Here is a 16902-nt window from a genome sequence, read left to right as displayed (position 1 = left end):
TATAAATAGCCTCCTATAGGGACATAAAGAGTGTAAAATAAATGTGAATAAAAGTTAATAAAATGTGAAAAAGCCTGTGCTCCAAAATTTAAATTGCCACCTTTCCCCATTTTACGGAAAAGGTGCACTGATCAAACCCCTTTTTGCAGTTTCTTGATATGTCCTTCCATTCCCGAGATATGAGGATTTATATTTTGACAATTCAGGGAATCAACAAGATGGGTAGGGATTTAAAGGGTACCTCTCATAATCTTGTTAAATGTTAGAATCCCCCCAGTTCACTCCCCCATCATGATAAACCACCCCCTGCATTTATTTTTATTATTTTTTAGTTTTCTACATTGATATTCCTTTGTATTTTCTGCTCAGTCTCAGATTCACAGACTCGGAAAGGAATGTTCCTCAGCAGGCTGTGACATCATCTGAAGCCATACAGGGGAGAACTTCCTCCCTCACTCTGCTACACACAGCCCAGAGCAGTTCAGTGTGAGATGAGCTATGATTGGCTAAGGCTGCATCTCCCCCCCCCCCCCCCTCCCCCTCAGCACTCCAGACTGCATTTCCTGATTTTGGACTTCTGCCAGACCAGCAGGAATCCAAAGTCTGTGCAAGAGATGGGGGAAAATGTGCCGTGGACATGTAGGGAGACACCTAGTGGCAGCTTTTTTAAACACAAATAAAACATAGAAAGCTTAATTACATTAGAAAGATTTTGTTTATTTACCATAAGGAGTGCAATAGCACAAATTAGTTTTAATGACAGTGCCTATTTAATAAAAAAAAAAATGAGTGAATATCAGGGGATGGGCGGGATTATACAGTCTGTGTGTATCAATGTTGTACACTGAGGGGCATATATGCCTAATACCCCTGACTGTATAATTCCAACGTATAATCCCACCCAGTCACTCCCAATATTAAAATTAAGTTCACGTTCATCTGACAGATTCCCTGAATTGTCAGATAACCTATAAACCTTCATATCTCAGGAATGGAAGGGCGTATTAAAAAAAACCTATAAAAAGGTGTGTGATCAGGACACCCTAAGCTATTTAATGATAATGCAATCTCATTTTTGGGGATTTGGTCACAGGTCCTCTAAATCAGTGTTTCCCAACCAGGGTGCCTCCAGATGTTGCAAAACTACAACTCCCAGCATGCCTGGACAGCCTTCGGCTGTCCAGGCATGCTGGGGGTTGTAGTTTTGAAACACCTGGAGGCACCCTGGTTGGGAAACACTGCTCTAAGTAAAGGGGTCTAGGCTGCAATAACAGACACAGCCCCTTGGAAAATAGTGGTACTTTTAATTTCAATCTATGGAGTGCTGCCGTTTTTCCTTTCAGTATGGATTTAGCCTACAACCCCAGAACGTTGTGCACCATTACTGCACCATGAATGCGCCTTTATCTTTCCTATTTTTTCCTTATAGTTTGGCTTTTCAAGAGTCATACGTGAGACTGTTGAACCATCATTTGTTTTTTATTCTAGGCTGTTCGACAGGAAATATCGGACTGTCCCATATGTATTATGCCGCTGACTCACAACAGTGAAGAGCACAGAGGCCTGCCTAACCGTCAGCCTGTCCTTCTGTCTTGTTCCCATGTGTTCCACCATACTTGTCTTCAGGCATTTGAGGAGTTTTCATTGGGGGAACGTCTTGTTTGCCCTTTGTGCCGCTCTCCATACCAAAAGAAATTGTTCTCCTGTTAATACTTTGCATAGACCAGTGGTTGCCATCCAGGATGCCTCCATCTGTTGCAAAACTACAACTCCCAGCATGCTAGGAGTTACCCAGTAATGTTGTATACCAGTGGTCTCCAATCTGTGGACCTCCAAACATTGCAAATTTACAACTCCCAGCATGCCAAGACAAAGAGTTGTAGTTTTACATTAGCAGGAGACCCACACTAGTGACAATTTAGATTTAAAGGGGTTCTCCACCATAAGGTGACTTTAGTACGTACCTGGCAGACAGTAATGGACATGCTTAGGAAGGATCTTGTCTTCTGGGTGTCTGTGTTGTGAGTCAACTATAACACTGCTGCTTTCATTTTGTGAAATGGCTATTTCCTGCTGGAGTTCCCTCCAACTACAAGTGCCAGGATCCCTTGATTGTAAGTGTGAGGTCACTTTTCTCCCTCCCACACGAGACAACCCACTCATTGCGGACTGCACTTGGAAGCAAATAGTGAAAGAAGAGACGCTCCAGCTGAGTCTCAGAGCAACGTTGTAAGCTTTATTCACATGTTGCTACACGGATCACAGGTAGGTGGCAGGATGTGACTGGTTTCGGCCAGGTGCTGGCCTTACTCATATCATGAGTCTGTCTTCTTTCACTATTTACAATTCCCTGCAGCCCTGTGGAGAATGATTTCCCTCCCATCCAGCGATTGCTCCACCCATTCAGGAACAGACAGGCTTCCTATCAACACCTTACTAGTGATGTAATGTCTCGGGCCGCACTGCAACCTGGGAAAAGCTGAGAGGACACTGATTTTGTATGCTAATAAAAATAAACATCATGGCAAAGATCACAGGTACAGACACTATATTATAAACTACACTAACTTTACAGCCCCTGTAGAACAGTCAAATAGAAAAATTCCTGGAATACCCCTTTAACCCTCTTCTTGGAGGGACAGAAATAAACTTGGAAAAGAGACAAATTAGGAAACACAGAAAAGTTTATTGAACATATAAACATTTACAAAAGAATCCAGTATAATACACCCAAAATGCAATGAAAATAAAAAGAAAGCACAGACCACAACTAAAAACGCTCTGAAGTGATCTTGTTCACATTTCATACTTCGAGTATTCTCCGAAAAGAGAAGTCGGTAAACACAAGATTTGGACTTTATAAGCTAAAAATAAGAGTGAGATGGTGAAGCAGAATGTTAGGTGCGTGTAAACATATACGGTGCCCTGGATGTGAAGCCCCCACTGCAGGATGGGTGAACAGTTCAACTTAAACATGAAATGGCGCATTTGTTGTAAAATCAGGTGATTCCCTATAAACAGACTTTATCATATATATCAGCGCGTTTGTCATTTCCATATAATGCTGAGACCTTGGGGTGACACAATGTATTGTTACATGCGTTATCCAGCACTAGAGAAACACAGCTGATTTCTGTAAAAAGCAGCACCACATTTGTCTGCTGGTTGGATGTGGTATTGCAGCTCTGTTCCATTGAAGTGAATGGAGCCACACACTGGGGACAGATGTGGTGCTCTTTTTGGAAGAAATTAGCTTTGTTTTCTATTGCTGTATAACCCATTTAACACATGCACCAGTCTATGTAGTGCATTTAGATTAGTTTTGGTTCTCCAGTTCATGTGAAAATGCTTAGCAAGTGCAGCTGTTGGCATGCTGGGAGTCGTAGTTTGCCAACAGCTGGAGAGCCACAGGTTTGAGATCATTGCAGTAGAGCGTGTAAACCAGTTTTTCCCAACCTGTAGCTCCATCATGATTTGAGGGTTGTAGAGCCGTATGTTTAGGAACACTGGTGTAAACAATATGCTGTATATGATCACTGTCCCTGAGATCTCATCCTGGGACTACAATATATATATCATACATACAGGGGGGCAGCGGGACGCAAAATTTTGTTCCGCGGCCGGGAGTTTGAGACCCCTGTTATAAGGCATAAGTGTCTGATCGGGGGGTCTGACCGCTGGGCCCCCCACCATCTCTTGCCCAGCACCTGGAATGCTTCATGAGCAATGTATCTCCGCCTCTCCCATAGAGATGCATGGAGGGGGCATGTCGACCACTCCCCCGTGCATGGGACCCCTGCCATCAAACACATAACCCCTATCCTGTGGATAGGGGATAAGCTGTATAGTACTCAAGTATGCCTTTAAGGAGTACTCCAGTGAAAATTTTTTTCTTTTCATATCAACTGACGCCAGAAAGTTACAGATTTGTAAATTTACTTTATTGAAAAATCTTAATCCTACCAGTACTTATCAGCTGCTGAAGAGGAGTTGTTCTTTTCTGTCTGACCACAGTGCTCTCTGCTGACACCTCTGTCCATGTTAGGAACTGTCCAAAGCAGAATAGGTTTGCTATGTGGATTTGCTCCTACTCTGTACAGTTCCTGAGACAGACAGAGGGGTCAGCAGAGAGCACTGTGGTCAGACAGAAAAGAACTAAACTTCAGCAGCTGATAAGTACTGGTAGGATTAAAGGGGTACTCCACTGGAAAACTTTTTTTTTTTTAAATCAACTGGTGTCAGAAAGTTAAAACAGATTTGTAAATTACTTCTATTAAAAAAATCTTAATCCTTCCAGTACTTATCAGCTGCTGTATACTACAGAGGACATTTTCTTTTCGAATTTCCTTTCTGTCTGACCACAGTGCTCTCTGCTGACACCTCTGTCCATGTCAGGAACTGTCCAGAGTAGGAGAGGTTTGCTATGGGGTTTTCCTTTGCTCTGGACAGTTCTTGATATGGACAGAGGTGTCAGCAGACAGCACTGTGGTCAGACAGAAAAGAAATTCAAAAAGAAAAGAACTTCCACCTTGTAGTATACAGCAGCTGAAAGGTACAGGGAGGATTAAGATTTTTAAATAGAAGTCGTTTTCAAATTTGTTTAACTTTCTGGCACCAGTTGATTTAAAAAAAAAATAATTTCCAGTGGATTTTTTAATAGGAGTAATTTGATTTAAAAAAAATAGTTTTTCACTGGAGTACCCCTTTAAGCCTTGTTCAGGGCCTGAAGGGACAAGTGCATGACACAAGCATTCTTTCTTTGATCCTCTTAAAATCTGCATGTCATGCACCACTCACTCCAGCCCTGTAATGGGCATGATATAATAGTGGACTCCTTCTCCCTGGAATGTTCCTTTAGTTGTTAAGATGTCAATAACTCTTAGGTAAGAAATTATTAAAGGGGTACTCCGGCGCTAATACATCTTATCCCCTATCCAAAGGATAGGGCATAAGATGTCTAATCGCTTAGGTCCCACTGCTGGGGACCCCCGGGATCTGTCATTCAGCACCTACCTTTGTGACCTCTCCACAGTGCTGGAGGCTCAGAGTGTGCAGCGTGACGACCACGGGGCCGGAGTAGCGTGACATCACGACTCCGCCCCCGTGCGATGTCACGCCCCGCCCCCTCAATGCAAGTCTATGGGAGGGGAAGTGAATGGAGCCAAGTTGTAATACCACACACAACCTGAGAATAGGCGTTGTGCTGTTTTTGAAAGAAAGCCGCCATGTTTGGCTAATCGCGGATAACTCCTGTTACTGTGCCTAGAAAAATATGACATTTTATTGCAGACACTGCAGAGAATGCAGTGAAGTCTGTGCCATCTGTGCAATGTAAACACACTGCAGTTCCCAGTAACTATTTTCCTACAAGCCTCTATATCGGTGTTTCCCAACTAGGGTGCCTCCAGCTGTTGCAAAACTACAACACCCAGCATGCCCGGACAGCCAAAGGCTGTCCGGGCATGCTGGGAGTTGTAGTTTTGCAACAGCTGGAGGCACCCTGGTTAGGAAACACTGCTCTATATACAGCCTGGTTCTATAATCCGCAGCGGCCTACAGTACAATACACATACATGAGTTTACAAATCTCATTCACAGGCCGCAGACACTTTCAGTGCAGATATGACAAGCGACGAAGATTTAGGAAACTATAGATAGAGTAGCGATCTTGGCACCACTTGCTATGACAGTGTAAGGCTGGGTTCACACCACGTTTTGGCAATACAGTTCCCGTATCAGGTTTTTGATAAACGGATTCCTCAAAACCTGACTAAACTGTATCAGAAACGTGTGTACAAATTTTAATCTGTATACGGTTTGAAAAAGTGATGCATCCGTTTAAGAAAAAAAAATGTATACGTTTAACTTTTCACTCCATTAGGAATAAAGTTTCACTTGTTTGATTGAAATTCCCAAAAAAAACTGAGCAAAGTCAAAAACTGTACGCACATATCAGTATCACACATATCAGTATTGTGCTTTCTATAAAACTATAATCTTGTACTTTCTGCTTGAACATTTTGTGGAGTGTTCTCAGTGCTATCTTCATTCTGGAAACATCCTGCACAGTCATTCAAGGACGCAGGACTTAAAGGGGTTCCCCCGGTGGAAAACATATATATATATATTTTTTTTTAATCAACTGGAGCCAGAACGTTAAACAGATTTTTAAATTCCTTCTATTTAAAATCTTAACCCTTCCAGTACTTATCAGCTGCTGTATGCTCCACAGGAAGTTCTTTTCTTTTTGAATTTCTTTTCTGTCTGACCACAGTGCTCTCTGCTGCCACCTCTGTCCATGTCAGGAACTGTCCAGAGCAGGAGAGGTTTGCTATGAGGATTTGCTCCTGCTCTGGACAGTTCCTGACATGGACAGAGGTGCCAGACAGAAAAGAAATATAAAAAATAAACTTCCTGTGGAGTATACAATAGGGTTAAAAGGGTTATCCAAGAAAAAACTATTTTTTTTATATATCAACTGGCTCCAGAAAGTTATACAGATTTGTAAATTACTTCTATTAATCTTAATCCTTTCAGTACTTATGAGCTGCTGAAGTTGAGTTGTTCTTTTCTGTCTAAGTGCTCTCTGGTGACACCTGTCTCGGGAACTGTCCAGAGTAGAAGCAAATCCCCATAGCAAACCTCTTCTACTCTGTGCAGTTCCCGAGACAAGCAGAGATGTCAGCAGAGAGCACTGTTGCCAGACAGAAAAGAACAACTCAACTTCAGCAGCTGATAATTATTGGAAGGATTAAGATTTTTTAATAGAAGTAATTTACAAATCTGTTTAACTTTCTGGAGCCAGTTGATATAAAAAAAAAACAAAAAAAACGTTTTTTTCCTGGAATATCCCTTTAAGATCTTTAAATAGAAGTAAATTACAAATCTGTATAACTTTCTGGCACCAGTTGATTTAAAAAAATAAAATAAAATAAAAATAGTTTTTCACCGGAGTACCCCTTTAAAGGCATAAACATGTATATACCTTCCTACGCTCCCCTGCTGCCTCTGTATGCTCCTCTTCCTGATGCTGGGGCCCAATCTGTCACAGTGCTGCTCAACCAATCACTGGTCGCGGTGGTGTCCAGCCAGTCATTGTCCGAGCTGACCTGTAACGGATTGGCCCCCAGCATCAGGAGGAGGAGCCTACAGGGACCTAGATCAGCCATACAGAGGCAGCAGGGGAGCATAAGGAGGTATATACATTTTTATGTTTTCAAGTCCTGCAGCCTGGGCAGATTTATGTAAAATAAATAAAAAGCTCATTGCCGTAGTACTCTTTTAATGTGTGCAGAAAGAAAAGAAATCCATGCTTACATAGACTGGGCATTTCAGTTGCACTTTGACTGTCATATACATATAGTAAAAATGTCAATCCCTGGGAGAAGTAATTGTCAGCTGATCACTATCCCTATACCAGAGGGCGACATGGGCTTATTCGGGTGATAATCTCTTAGTCTCTGGGTATATGCAGAAAGGGCTATGTCAACATGCACAACCCTCAATATTAGGGCCCTGAATCTCCTCTCATGGACTAAGCCTGTAATACATATATATGACCTGTTTTGTAAATTCTTGGTAATATGTTGTATTACTATTGTGTGTATTTGTTTGTATATGTAGCACCAGTAACAACTCTAAATATAAGAACAATAAACTATTTTTTACCCGCTAAAGGAAGAGCAGAAGTGGGGTAAACTGGTCAGCGGGAATATTCTTGTAAACACTACATAGGATGAGACCGGGGGTATTGCTTTACGATCACAGTTACAAAGTGCCGGCCTGCTGTCGTACAACCTATGGTAGCATTTCCCAACCAGGGTGCCTCCAGCTGTTGCAAAACTACAACTCCCAGCATGCCCGGACAGCCGTTGGCTGTCCGGGCATGCTGGGAGTTGTAGTTTTGCAACAGCTGGAGGCACCATGGTTGGGAAACACTGACCTATGGTCTTGGATGTAGGATCTGCTGTAAGAAAATATTTAATTGGTGACTTACTGATCTTTTATAAGACAACTGCGGTTTTATTCTGAATATGAAGACCAAAACTACTACCTATGGTAACATAAAAGGGCGGCCGATCTCCGTTTATTCTACATAAATAAGGGGCTTGTCAGGGAATATAAATGCTGAGATCTAATATTCAGAACATGTTACTTGCCGGACAATGGGGAAATCCTGAAGGGTCCATACACACAGCCAGATTAAAAGCTATGGGCTATACTGTGCACCATAGGGCGGCACATGGAGTGTCTATGGGTAGGTAATACTGCAGGGCTGTGTGCATGAGCCTTTAGTAATAAGTGACCAAAAGTGTTACCCCTCAGCTACCAACTAGGGCCTGAAAGATTTAGAAAACCCTCCTGTAAGCCTCAATATAACAACTGCACCTCAATCTACAGATGTGATTACAGTCTAAAATTTATTAGACCTGGCCTGCACTACTGCTGTGTAACATTAGACCAGTGTTCCCCAACCAGGGTGCCTCCAGCTGTTGCAAAACCACAACTCCCAGCATGCCCGGACAGCCGTTGGCTGGGAGTTGTAGTTTTGCAACAGCTGGAGGCACCCTAGTCGAGAATCACTGCATTAGACAGTAATTCTACTTTGGGTAACACAATGTGTACAACTATATTTAGTGGTGACTGTAAGAAGCTGTTATATGCAACTGTTGTGCAACAAACCCGCTGTAATAGAAGTGAATGGAAATATTGTCCATCATTCTATGTTAAAGGGGTTGGGGGTTACTAGGATAACCTCTAATCACAAGAATGCGGATCCAGAGTGCCCCTGTTTTAAAGGAGAGTTAGTCAAGGACTGCAGCTCCATTCAGACTCTATGGGGCTTCCAAAACTAGCCAAGCACCGTTGTCAGGTATCTTCAGCTGTCTCATAAAATTTGAATGGAGCGGTGTTGGGCATGCGTGACTGACATTTCATTCAAACAGGGACACTTGGGACCCTTGGTTATTGTGTTCAGTGTTGGTCCCAGTGGTTGGACCCTGACCAATCAGACAAAAGTCAAGTGATTTCCATCTTGCCCCCCCATGCAACCCCTTTGTCACTATTAAGCCAATACATTTTAATGGTTTCTCCAATGGTTTTTTTTTGCTGTTGCATATTTCTCATAAGTAGCATTTAATGACAGGACATAGACTCAACCTGAGGAATAGGGGAACAGACATAAGACATAAGTTCTGAATCTAAGACAAGGCTGTCCACAATGAGCTTCATATAGGAAAACTGTGCCCAGAGAAGTGGCCTTGTTGTCCAAAATAACCACCAATCATTTGTGCAGTCAGGCTTATGAAAGTTAAACTCTGGCAACCATCATTTTTCTGGGTGACATTTTTAATACATGAGGCTTCATAAGCCAAGATTATTTCCTTTCACAGAAGTGCAGCTATGTGGCCACGATGACCTACACGTGAAGTCTTTGCTAAACCTATTAGAGCTGTGTGGAGAAGCACAGCCATGTCTGAGGCATCCGGCCACCTTCTCAGCTCTCAGGAATGTCGGTCGCAGTAGGATTGTGGGAATTCACAGTGTTTTCTGATGCCCATTTGGGGATGGTGAATCGCTGGGCACATTGGATAACTGAAGCTTATCTAAACCTGCAAAGAAACAAAGCATTGGTAGGTGGCAACATGAAAATTACCAATTCTTTCAGCCCATTTAAAGGAAAGAAAATTGCTGACAAAGAAAGGAAACAAAAATGCAACATAAAGAGTAACTTTTTGGACAGCTCTGGAGCAGGGTATTGTGGGAGAATGGGCGCACCTTTGATAGGTCAGGTAATCACATAGAACACTAATTCTCCAATAAATGAAACATTTGATGGGAAATGGTTTTAGGGAAAAAATTCCACTAAAAGGGCTGGATGCAGCTATTTAAAGGGGTACTCCGCCCCTAGACATCTTATCCCCTATCCAAAGGATAGGGGATAAGATGTCAGATCGCCGGGGTCCCGCTGCTGGGGACCCCGGGGATCGCTACTGCAGCACCCCGCTATCATTACTGCGCAGAGCGAGATCGCTCTGCATGTAATGATGGCCAATACAGGGGCCGGAGCATCGTTACATCACGGGTCCGCCCCTCGTGATGTCATGACCCGCCCCCGTCAATACAAGTCTATGGGAGGGGGCGTGGCGGTCATCATGCCCCCTGCCATAGACTTGCATTAGGGGGACGGGCCGTGATGTCACGAGGGGCGGAGCCATGACGTCACGCTGCTCCGGCCCCTGTATCGTCCGTCATTACGTGCAGAGCGAACGCGCTCTGTGCAGAATGATGGGGGGGGGGTGCCGCAGCAGCGATCCTTTGGATAGGGGATAAGATGCCAGGGGCGGAGTACCCCTTTAAGGTAAAGTCAGAAGTGACCCCAGCACAATGAACAAGTGTAAGTCCTTCTATTACAATTACCAGTCCAATGGCTTCAGTTTCTAAAACATCATCAAAAACTGCAGAAGCAAGATAAAAAAAAAGGGTATAAAACTCAGGCAACACCGATTTCCTACAGGACAATCTGCTTCCCTGAGACTCCTTGCACACTATGGAATTTCCCAAAAAATGGATGCAGTAACTGGTAATAACGGATGATAACTGATGACCATCATCCGTTATTACCAGTTACATCCGTTTTTTAATAAAAAAAAAATGTTATTACGTTTTTAACCCTTTTTTTGTAAAGCTGTACTGAGCATGCTCAGTACAAACAAATGGATGTTAAAAAACCTGACAATGACTGATGATGAAGGATGGTTTTTTTGAACATCTGGTTCCCATAGACTTCAATGTTAAATTTTAACGTCCGGTTTTTCAACATTATTTTTTTGCCGGACCAAAAATTAGTGCATGCACCGTCTTTTGTGCCGGCAAAAATAACTGACATTAGTAAAAACGGACATGTCTGATGCAAAAGAATGTTCAAAAAATCCCATTGACATGAACGGGATTTTTTGTCGGCCGTTTTCCGGACTTTTTGCCGGGAGTAATAACTGAGGTTTTTTACAGGATGATACCTGTAGTGTGAAAGGGGCCTTAGAGATACATCAGTAAACTAAAAGTAGTTTTAGCAGATTTAGGGCCCACTTGTGAGCAGAAAATTGTGAGCAGACATTCTGGCACTGCAGCCTTCCATTGTCTTCAATGAGATTCTGTTACATTGTGCACACTGCTGAATTTCCGCTGTGGAATTTTCAAATTCCATACTCCGCCAAAAGAGTGAATATTTAAGAGTTTTCTGGTGATTAAAGGGGTATTCCAGGAAAAAACGTTTTTATATATCAACTGGCTCCAGAAAGTTAAATAGATTTGTAAATTACTTCTATTAAAAAATCTTAATCCTTTCAGTACTTATGAGCTTCTGAAGTTAAGGTTGTTCTTTTCTGTCTAAGTGCTCTCTGATGACACCTGTCTCGGAAAACGCCCAGTTTAGAAGAGGTTTGGGGGATTTGCTTCTAAACTGGGCGGTTCCCAAGACAGGTGTCATCAGAGAGCACTTAGACAGAAAAGAACAACCTTAACTTCAGAAGCTCATAAGTACTGAATGGATTAAGATTTTTTAATAGAAGTAATTTACAAATCTGTTTAACTTTCTGGAGCCAGTTGATATATAAAAAAAAAGGTTTTTCCTGGAATACCCCTTTAAGGGTCTATTCACACAGCAGAATTACCGCATGCAGAATTCCACCTCAAATGAAAGCCCAGTAGACTTCTATGGGATTCTGCACTCCCATTCACACTTCCGAATTTCCGCTTGCAGAATTCCGCTAGCGGAATTCTGCAAGCGGAAATTCGGAAGTGTAAATGGGAGTGCAGAATCCCATAGAAGTCTATTGGGCTTTCATTTGAGGTGGAATTCTGCATGCGGTAATTCTGCTATGTGAATAGACCCTTAGGATGTCAAAGTGTGAACGTTGGGGCGCTGACACCTCGCACCACCCACCGATCCGCTGTTCGGCAAAACCACAGCTCCGATACGTACATAATGAACGGCATGAAGCAGTTTGCTCCTTTCATTGTGTTGTGGTGGAGCTGGCTCCCATTGAATAGGCCATCAAGGTTAAACCCCCCGAAAAGCCCTTTAAAAGATATGAGAATGACAGACTCTCACCCTGGATAGAACAGCTGGACTATCTGTCAGTGTGGTTGTCACCCTAGTAATGACATTACCAGTAATAGTATTGTTACATGTGGCAAAATAGTCACTCAGTTAGGAAATTATTATTTTTAATTTAGATGATGGTCCTATAAAGGAACATACAGAATAATGACCACTGCCCTGTCTAATCACTACTTTACCTCCATCTTGAAAATTCTCGGGTACAGGCAGCGATTATTCAAGGCAAAGAATAGAAGAATATACATTACCTATTGCTTTTAGCAGCTCTTCCCGAACTGCAGAGGTGAATTTGCGCACTAAACACAGCGTCGTCACAATGGCGAATATCAGATTGTATGTGACAACAATGTAGAAGTTCCCCAGCCAGTTGAATCTACCAAAGTCGCCCAAAAGATCGAATCTAGTGATTCCTGTGTGAAAAGAACAAAGACAGAAGGGTTAAATCCCACATCCACATCGGGGTGTCTGCCACGAACAGTCATCGTTCATTTAACCAAAAGCATTGAGAGGTTGTTAAAGGGGTACTCCAAAGGACAGGGGATGAGATGTCTGATCGTGGGGGTCCGTGCCGGATGACTGGCGATGTGGGGCGTCACACTGCTCCCATAGACTTGCACTGAATGGATGTGGCCGCGACGTCACGAGCCTACGGAGCTGCATCTGACACTCTAACGAACACCGGGTGCAGCAGGGAGATCGCGGGGGTCCCCAGCAACAGGACCCCCGTGATCAGACATCTTATCCTCTATCCTTTGGGTAGAGGATAAGATGTCTAGGGGTGAAGTACCCCTTTAAAGTGAGGGCACCTTATAGCTAAACATGCTGTGCATACAACTGACTGCTGAGACCAGAGATAACTATGATCCCAACCTGTTTAACCCCTGAAATGCCAAGGTCAACAGCAACAATGGCGCCTATGCAGTTAGTCAAAGAAAGGAAACTGTCATGGCAGCTGAGGAATGGGGGGATTGGGTAGGGAAGGGTTTAATAAAGAACCCCGGAGCCTTGTAGGATGACAGAGAGCTGCCTGATCCTACATACTACATGGCACAACACAAATATCAAACTTGACTATTCTTTCTGTGAAGGCCAGAATCAGAATTATGTAAATTATGTAAAGTCTGTCTTGTGCACAGTGCAGCAGAATAGAATAGAATCCCATGAAGTCTGCTGCAGCAAAATGCCCACACAGAATTTTCCGCTCAGAAATTCTGCTGTGTGAATGGGGCCCAAGACTTTAAAGGGTACTCCGGTGGACAAACTATTTTTTTATTAATTAATTGGTGCCAGAAAGTTAAAGAGATTTGTAAATTACTTCTATTTAAAAATCTTAATTCTTCCAGTACTTATCAGCTGCTGTATGCTGTAAGCAGCTGATAAGTACTGGAAGAATTAAGATTTTTTTAATAAAAGTAATTTACAAATCTGTTAACATTCTGTAGCCAGTTGATATGAAAAAACAATAGTTTTCCGCCAGAGTACCCCTTTAAGAGATTCTATGAGCTGTGCCAGCCATAGAGGAAAGCAGGCCGCTCCTTCAGCTGTACAGATGTCATTCACTTAAGATTCTGAAGTGTTAACATTATTTCCCTACTAAACAGAAAAGAAAAGTGTCATGTGAATTACTTTATTGCTGCTCCTTCCTCAGTTTGCCTTTCCCATCATGGTCAGTGCAGTTACGTCTTTGATTAGGAGGAGTAAAAAAAACTTTATTTTTTAAATACTGTGAGAAGACCATGAATCTGTTTAACGTATTTATTCCTTTTCATCTATTGAGAAGCAGTAGGCATAACATGTAGTGCGATGCATGATGATATTTTGCAAAGCACCACATGACTCACTGTACCCTAATGCAGTCTATTAATCCTGTTTGGACAGCTGTGTCTGTGCATTTGTTAGCTGTCTTCTAATTGTACCATCCTTCTATCTTATTCTTTTATTTATCTCTATGGCAAACTATTCAGGAATGCGGTTTGTAAGGCCGGGAAAAAAGTGGCTTTCGCTATTAATTTGTTTTCTTTGTAACAACAATTGTGCCCAGCAAGCGCCCTTCCTCTCAATAACCAGTGTACATTACTACCGACTGTTACCAACAATCTTGTATTATTGTGCGCGCAAAATCAGCTTTAGAAAGGCGCAAAGAGGGAACGGGCTTAAGCCACACAAAGGCTATTTGTTAGTTCCCACAGTATTTTTTATATCTGTTTACACACACACAGATTAATACTGCTTTTATTCTGGGTAAAGACAGAAGAGATAATCCAATCTGGTAAATAGTCTACAGTGAAAAAGGAAGCGGATTGTCCAAAAAAGCAACAAGGGTAAAAACTGGAATCTACAATATTTAAATTTCTGACTAAATAAATGTATTTTTATTAATTAATAAACATACACACACAAATATATATATATATATATATATATATATATATATATACACACATACACACACACACACATTAATTTACATATATATTATGTAAATTAAATATATATATATATATATTTAAATATATAATTTACGTAATATATATGTAAATTTATGTGTATATATATATATATATATATATATATATATATATATGTGTGTGTTGAAAATGGTGGCGTGAGGCTATTGAAACGTTGTAACTACTTTTTTGAACCATGGAGTAAATCACTTTTTTTTTTGGATACAACCATCTGATGTGCTGCACTTATCTTTTGTTAGTTTGCTGGAATCTGTCAACTAGGTTCCTACACCTGCGTGCACCCACCTCATTTTTACTACTTTGGATGTGCTGCTTCTATCCCTCCTTTATAGATATGATATTTTGCATATATATACACACACCAGTAAATATGTGTGTGCACATATATATATATATATATATATATATATATATATATACACACGGTATATATTTTATACACATATATATATATATATATATATATATATATATATATATATATATATATATATATATATATATACACACACACACACACACACACACACACACACACACACACAGTGGTCCCTCAAGTTACAATATTAATCAGTTCCAGGACGACCATTGTATGTTGAAACCATTGTATGTTGAGACCAGAACTCTATGGGAATCTGGTAATTGGTTCTGAAGCACCAAAATGTCATCCAAAAATAAGACAAAAAAAGTGAGGATTAAAGAAAAAACAAGTAGATAACTAATACAGATAAAGCAAGTCTTTACATCTAAAAGTAGGAAAGATCTGCTGGGAGCTGTAATCACTGTCTATGTCAGTGTTTCCCAAGGAGGGTGGCCACAGCTGTTGCAAAACCACAACTCCCAGCATGCCCGGACAGCCTTTGGCTGTCCGGGCATGCTGGGAGTTGTAGTTTTGCAACAGCTGGGGCCACCCTGCTTGGGAAACACTGGTCTATGTAGAGGACAGGAGCTTCTTCAGGGTCCTGTAAGTAAAAAATTTATGGAGTCGCCCTCACCTGGTGTCCAAAGGAGCAGCTAACCCTGGTACAGGTGAAGTGTACAGAACATGTAATACCTACTGTACTGTAGGGGGCGCTACTAGACACCAGTCAGTGCATGCACTTCAGTAATACAGGGGTTTTACCAGTGAATGCCCATTTTGATTGGTTGGTTCTTCCGGCCATTGACATGTTTCACAGATCTGGACGGTCCGTACATTGTATGTTGAGTCTGGTATCAACTTACGATGGTCCAGAACAGACCATTGTATTTTGAAACTATTGTATGTTGAGGCCATTGTAAGTTGAGGGATTATTGTATATATATTATATATATATACATACATATATACATACACACACACACGCACACTTTATTTACATATATATACCATATATATATATATATATATATATATATATATATATATATAGTACAGGCCAAAAGTTTGGACACCTTCTCATTGAGAGTTTTCTTTATTTTCATGACTATGAAAATTGTAGATTCACATTGAAGGCATCAAAACTATGAATTAACACATGTGGAATTATAGACATAACAAAAAAGTGTGAAACAACTGAAAATAGGTCATATTCTAGGTTCTAGCCACCTTTTGCTTTGATTACTGCTTTGCACACTCTTGGCATTCTCTTGATGAGCTTCAAGAGGTAGTCACCTGAAATGGTTTTCCAACAGTCTTGAAGGAGTTCCCAGAGATGCTTAGCACTTGTTGGCCCTTTTTGCCTTCACTCTGTGGTCCAGCTCACCCCAAACCATCTCAATTGGGTTCAGGTCCGGTGACTGTGGAGGCCAGGTCATCTGACGCAGTCCCCCATCACTCTCCTTCTTGGTCAAATAGCCCTTACACAGCCTGGAGGTGTTTGGGGTCATTGTCCTGTTGAAAAATAAATGATGGTCCAACTATACGCAAACCGGATGGAATAGCATGCCGCTGCAAGATGCTGTGGTAGCCATGCTGGTTCAGTATGCCTTCAATTTTGAATAAATCCCCAACAGTGTCACCAGCAAAGCACCCCCACACCATCACACCTCCTCCTCCACACCAGCACACCTGTGAAGTGAAAACCATTTCAGGTGACTACCTCTTGAAGCTCAACAAGAGAATGCCAAGAGTGTGCAAAGCAGTAATCAAAGCAAAAGGTGGCTACTTTGAAGAACCTTGAATATGACATATTTTCAGTTGTTTCACACTTTTTTGTTATGTATATGATTCCAGATGTGTATGTATATATGTATATATATATATATATATATATATATATATATATATATATATATATATATATATATATATATATATACATACACACACAC

At 41.5% G+C, this 16902-nt stretch overlaps 2 protein-coding genes across 9 annotated transcripts in view; one reads left to right on the top strand and one right to left on the bottom strand.

Moving 5' to 3' along the window:
• RNF32 (ring finger protein 32) overlaps nucleotides 1–4531 on the top strand; it is a 42924-nt gene extending 38393 nt beyond the window's left edge. For all 5 annotated transcript variants that reach the window (XM_056519577.1, XM_056519574.1, XM_056519575.1 and 2 more), the window contains exon 9: nucleotides 1489–4531. In XM_056519577.1, the coding sequence (XP_056375552.1) occupies nucleotides 1489–1710 (222 nt within the window). In that variant the 3' untranslated portion in view covers nucleotides 1711–4531. The remainder of the gene's footprint in view (nucleotides 1–1488) is intronic.
• A 2309-nt stretch (nucleotides 4532–6840) lies between these two features.
• LMBR1 (limb development membrane protein 1) overlaps nucleotides 6841–16902 on the bottom strand; it is a 171222-nt gene continuing 161160 nt past the window's right edge. Inside the window, exons 17-18 of one of the 4 annotated variants that reach the window (XM_056519572.1) lie at nucleotides 12370–12531; nucleotides 6841–9611 (exon numbers count right to left, since the gene is read on the bottom strand). In XM_056519572.1, the coding sequence (XP_056375547.1) occupies nucleotides 9538–9611; nucleotides 12370–12531 (236 nt within the window). In that variant the 3' untranslated portion in view covers nucleotides 6841–9537. Of the gene's footprint in view, nucleotides 9612–12369; nucleotides 12532–16902 lie in introns of those variants that run through there. The other 3 variants (XM_056519571.1, XM_056519573.1, XR_008843902.1) reach the window with 3 other exon arrangements.

Source organism: Hyla sarda, chromosome 5 (genome assembly GCF_029499605.1).
Source record: "Hyla sarda isolate aHylSar1 chromosome 5, aHylSar1.hap1, whole genome shotgun sequence".
Taxonomy (NCBI): domain Eukaryota; kingdom Metazoa; phylum Chordata; class Amphibia; order Anura; family Hylidae; genus Hyla; species Hyla sarda.
Note: the sequence above shows the minus strand (reverse complement) of the source record. Positions and strands in the feature narration are given on the sequence as shown.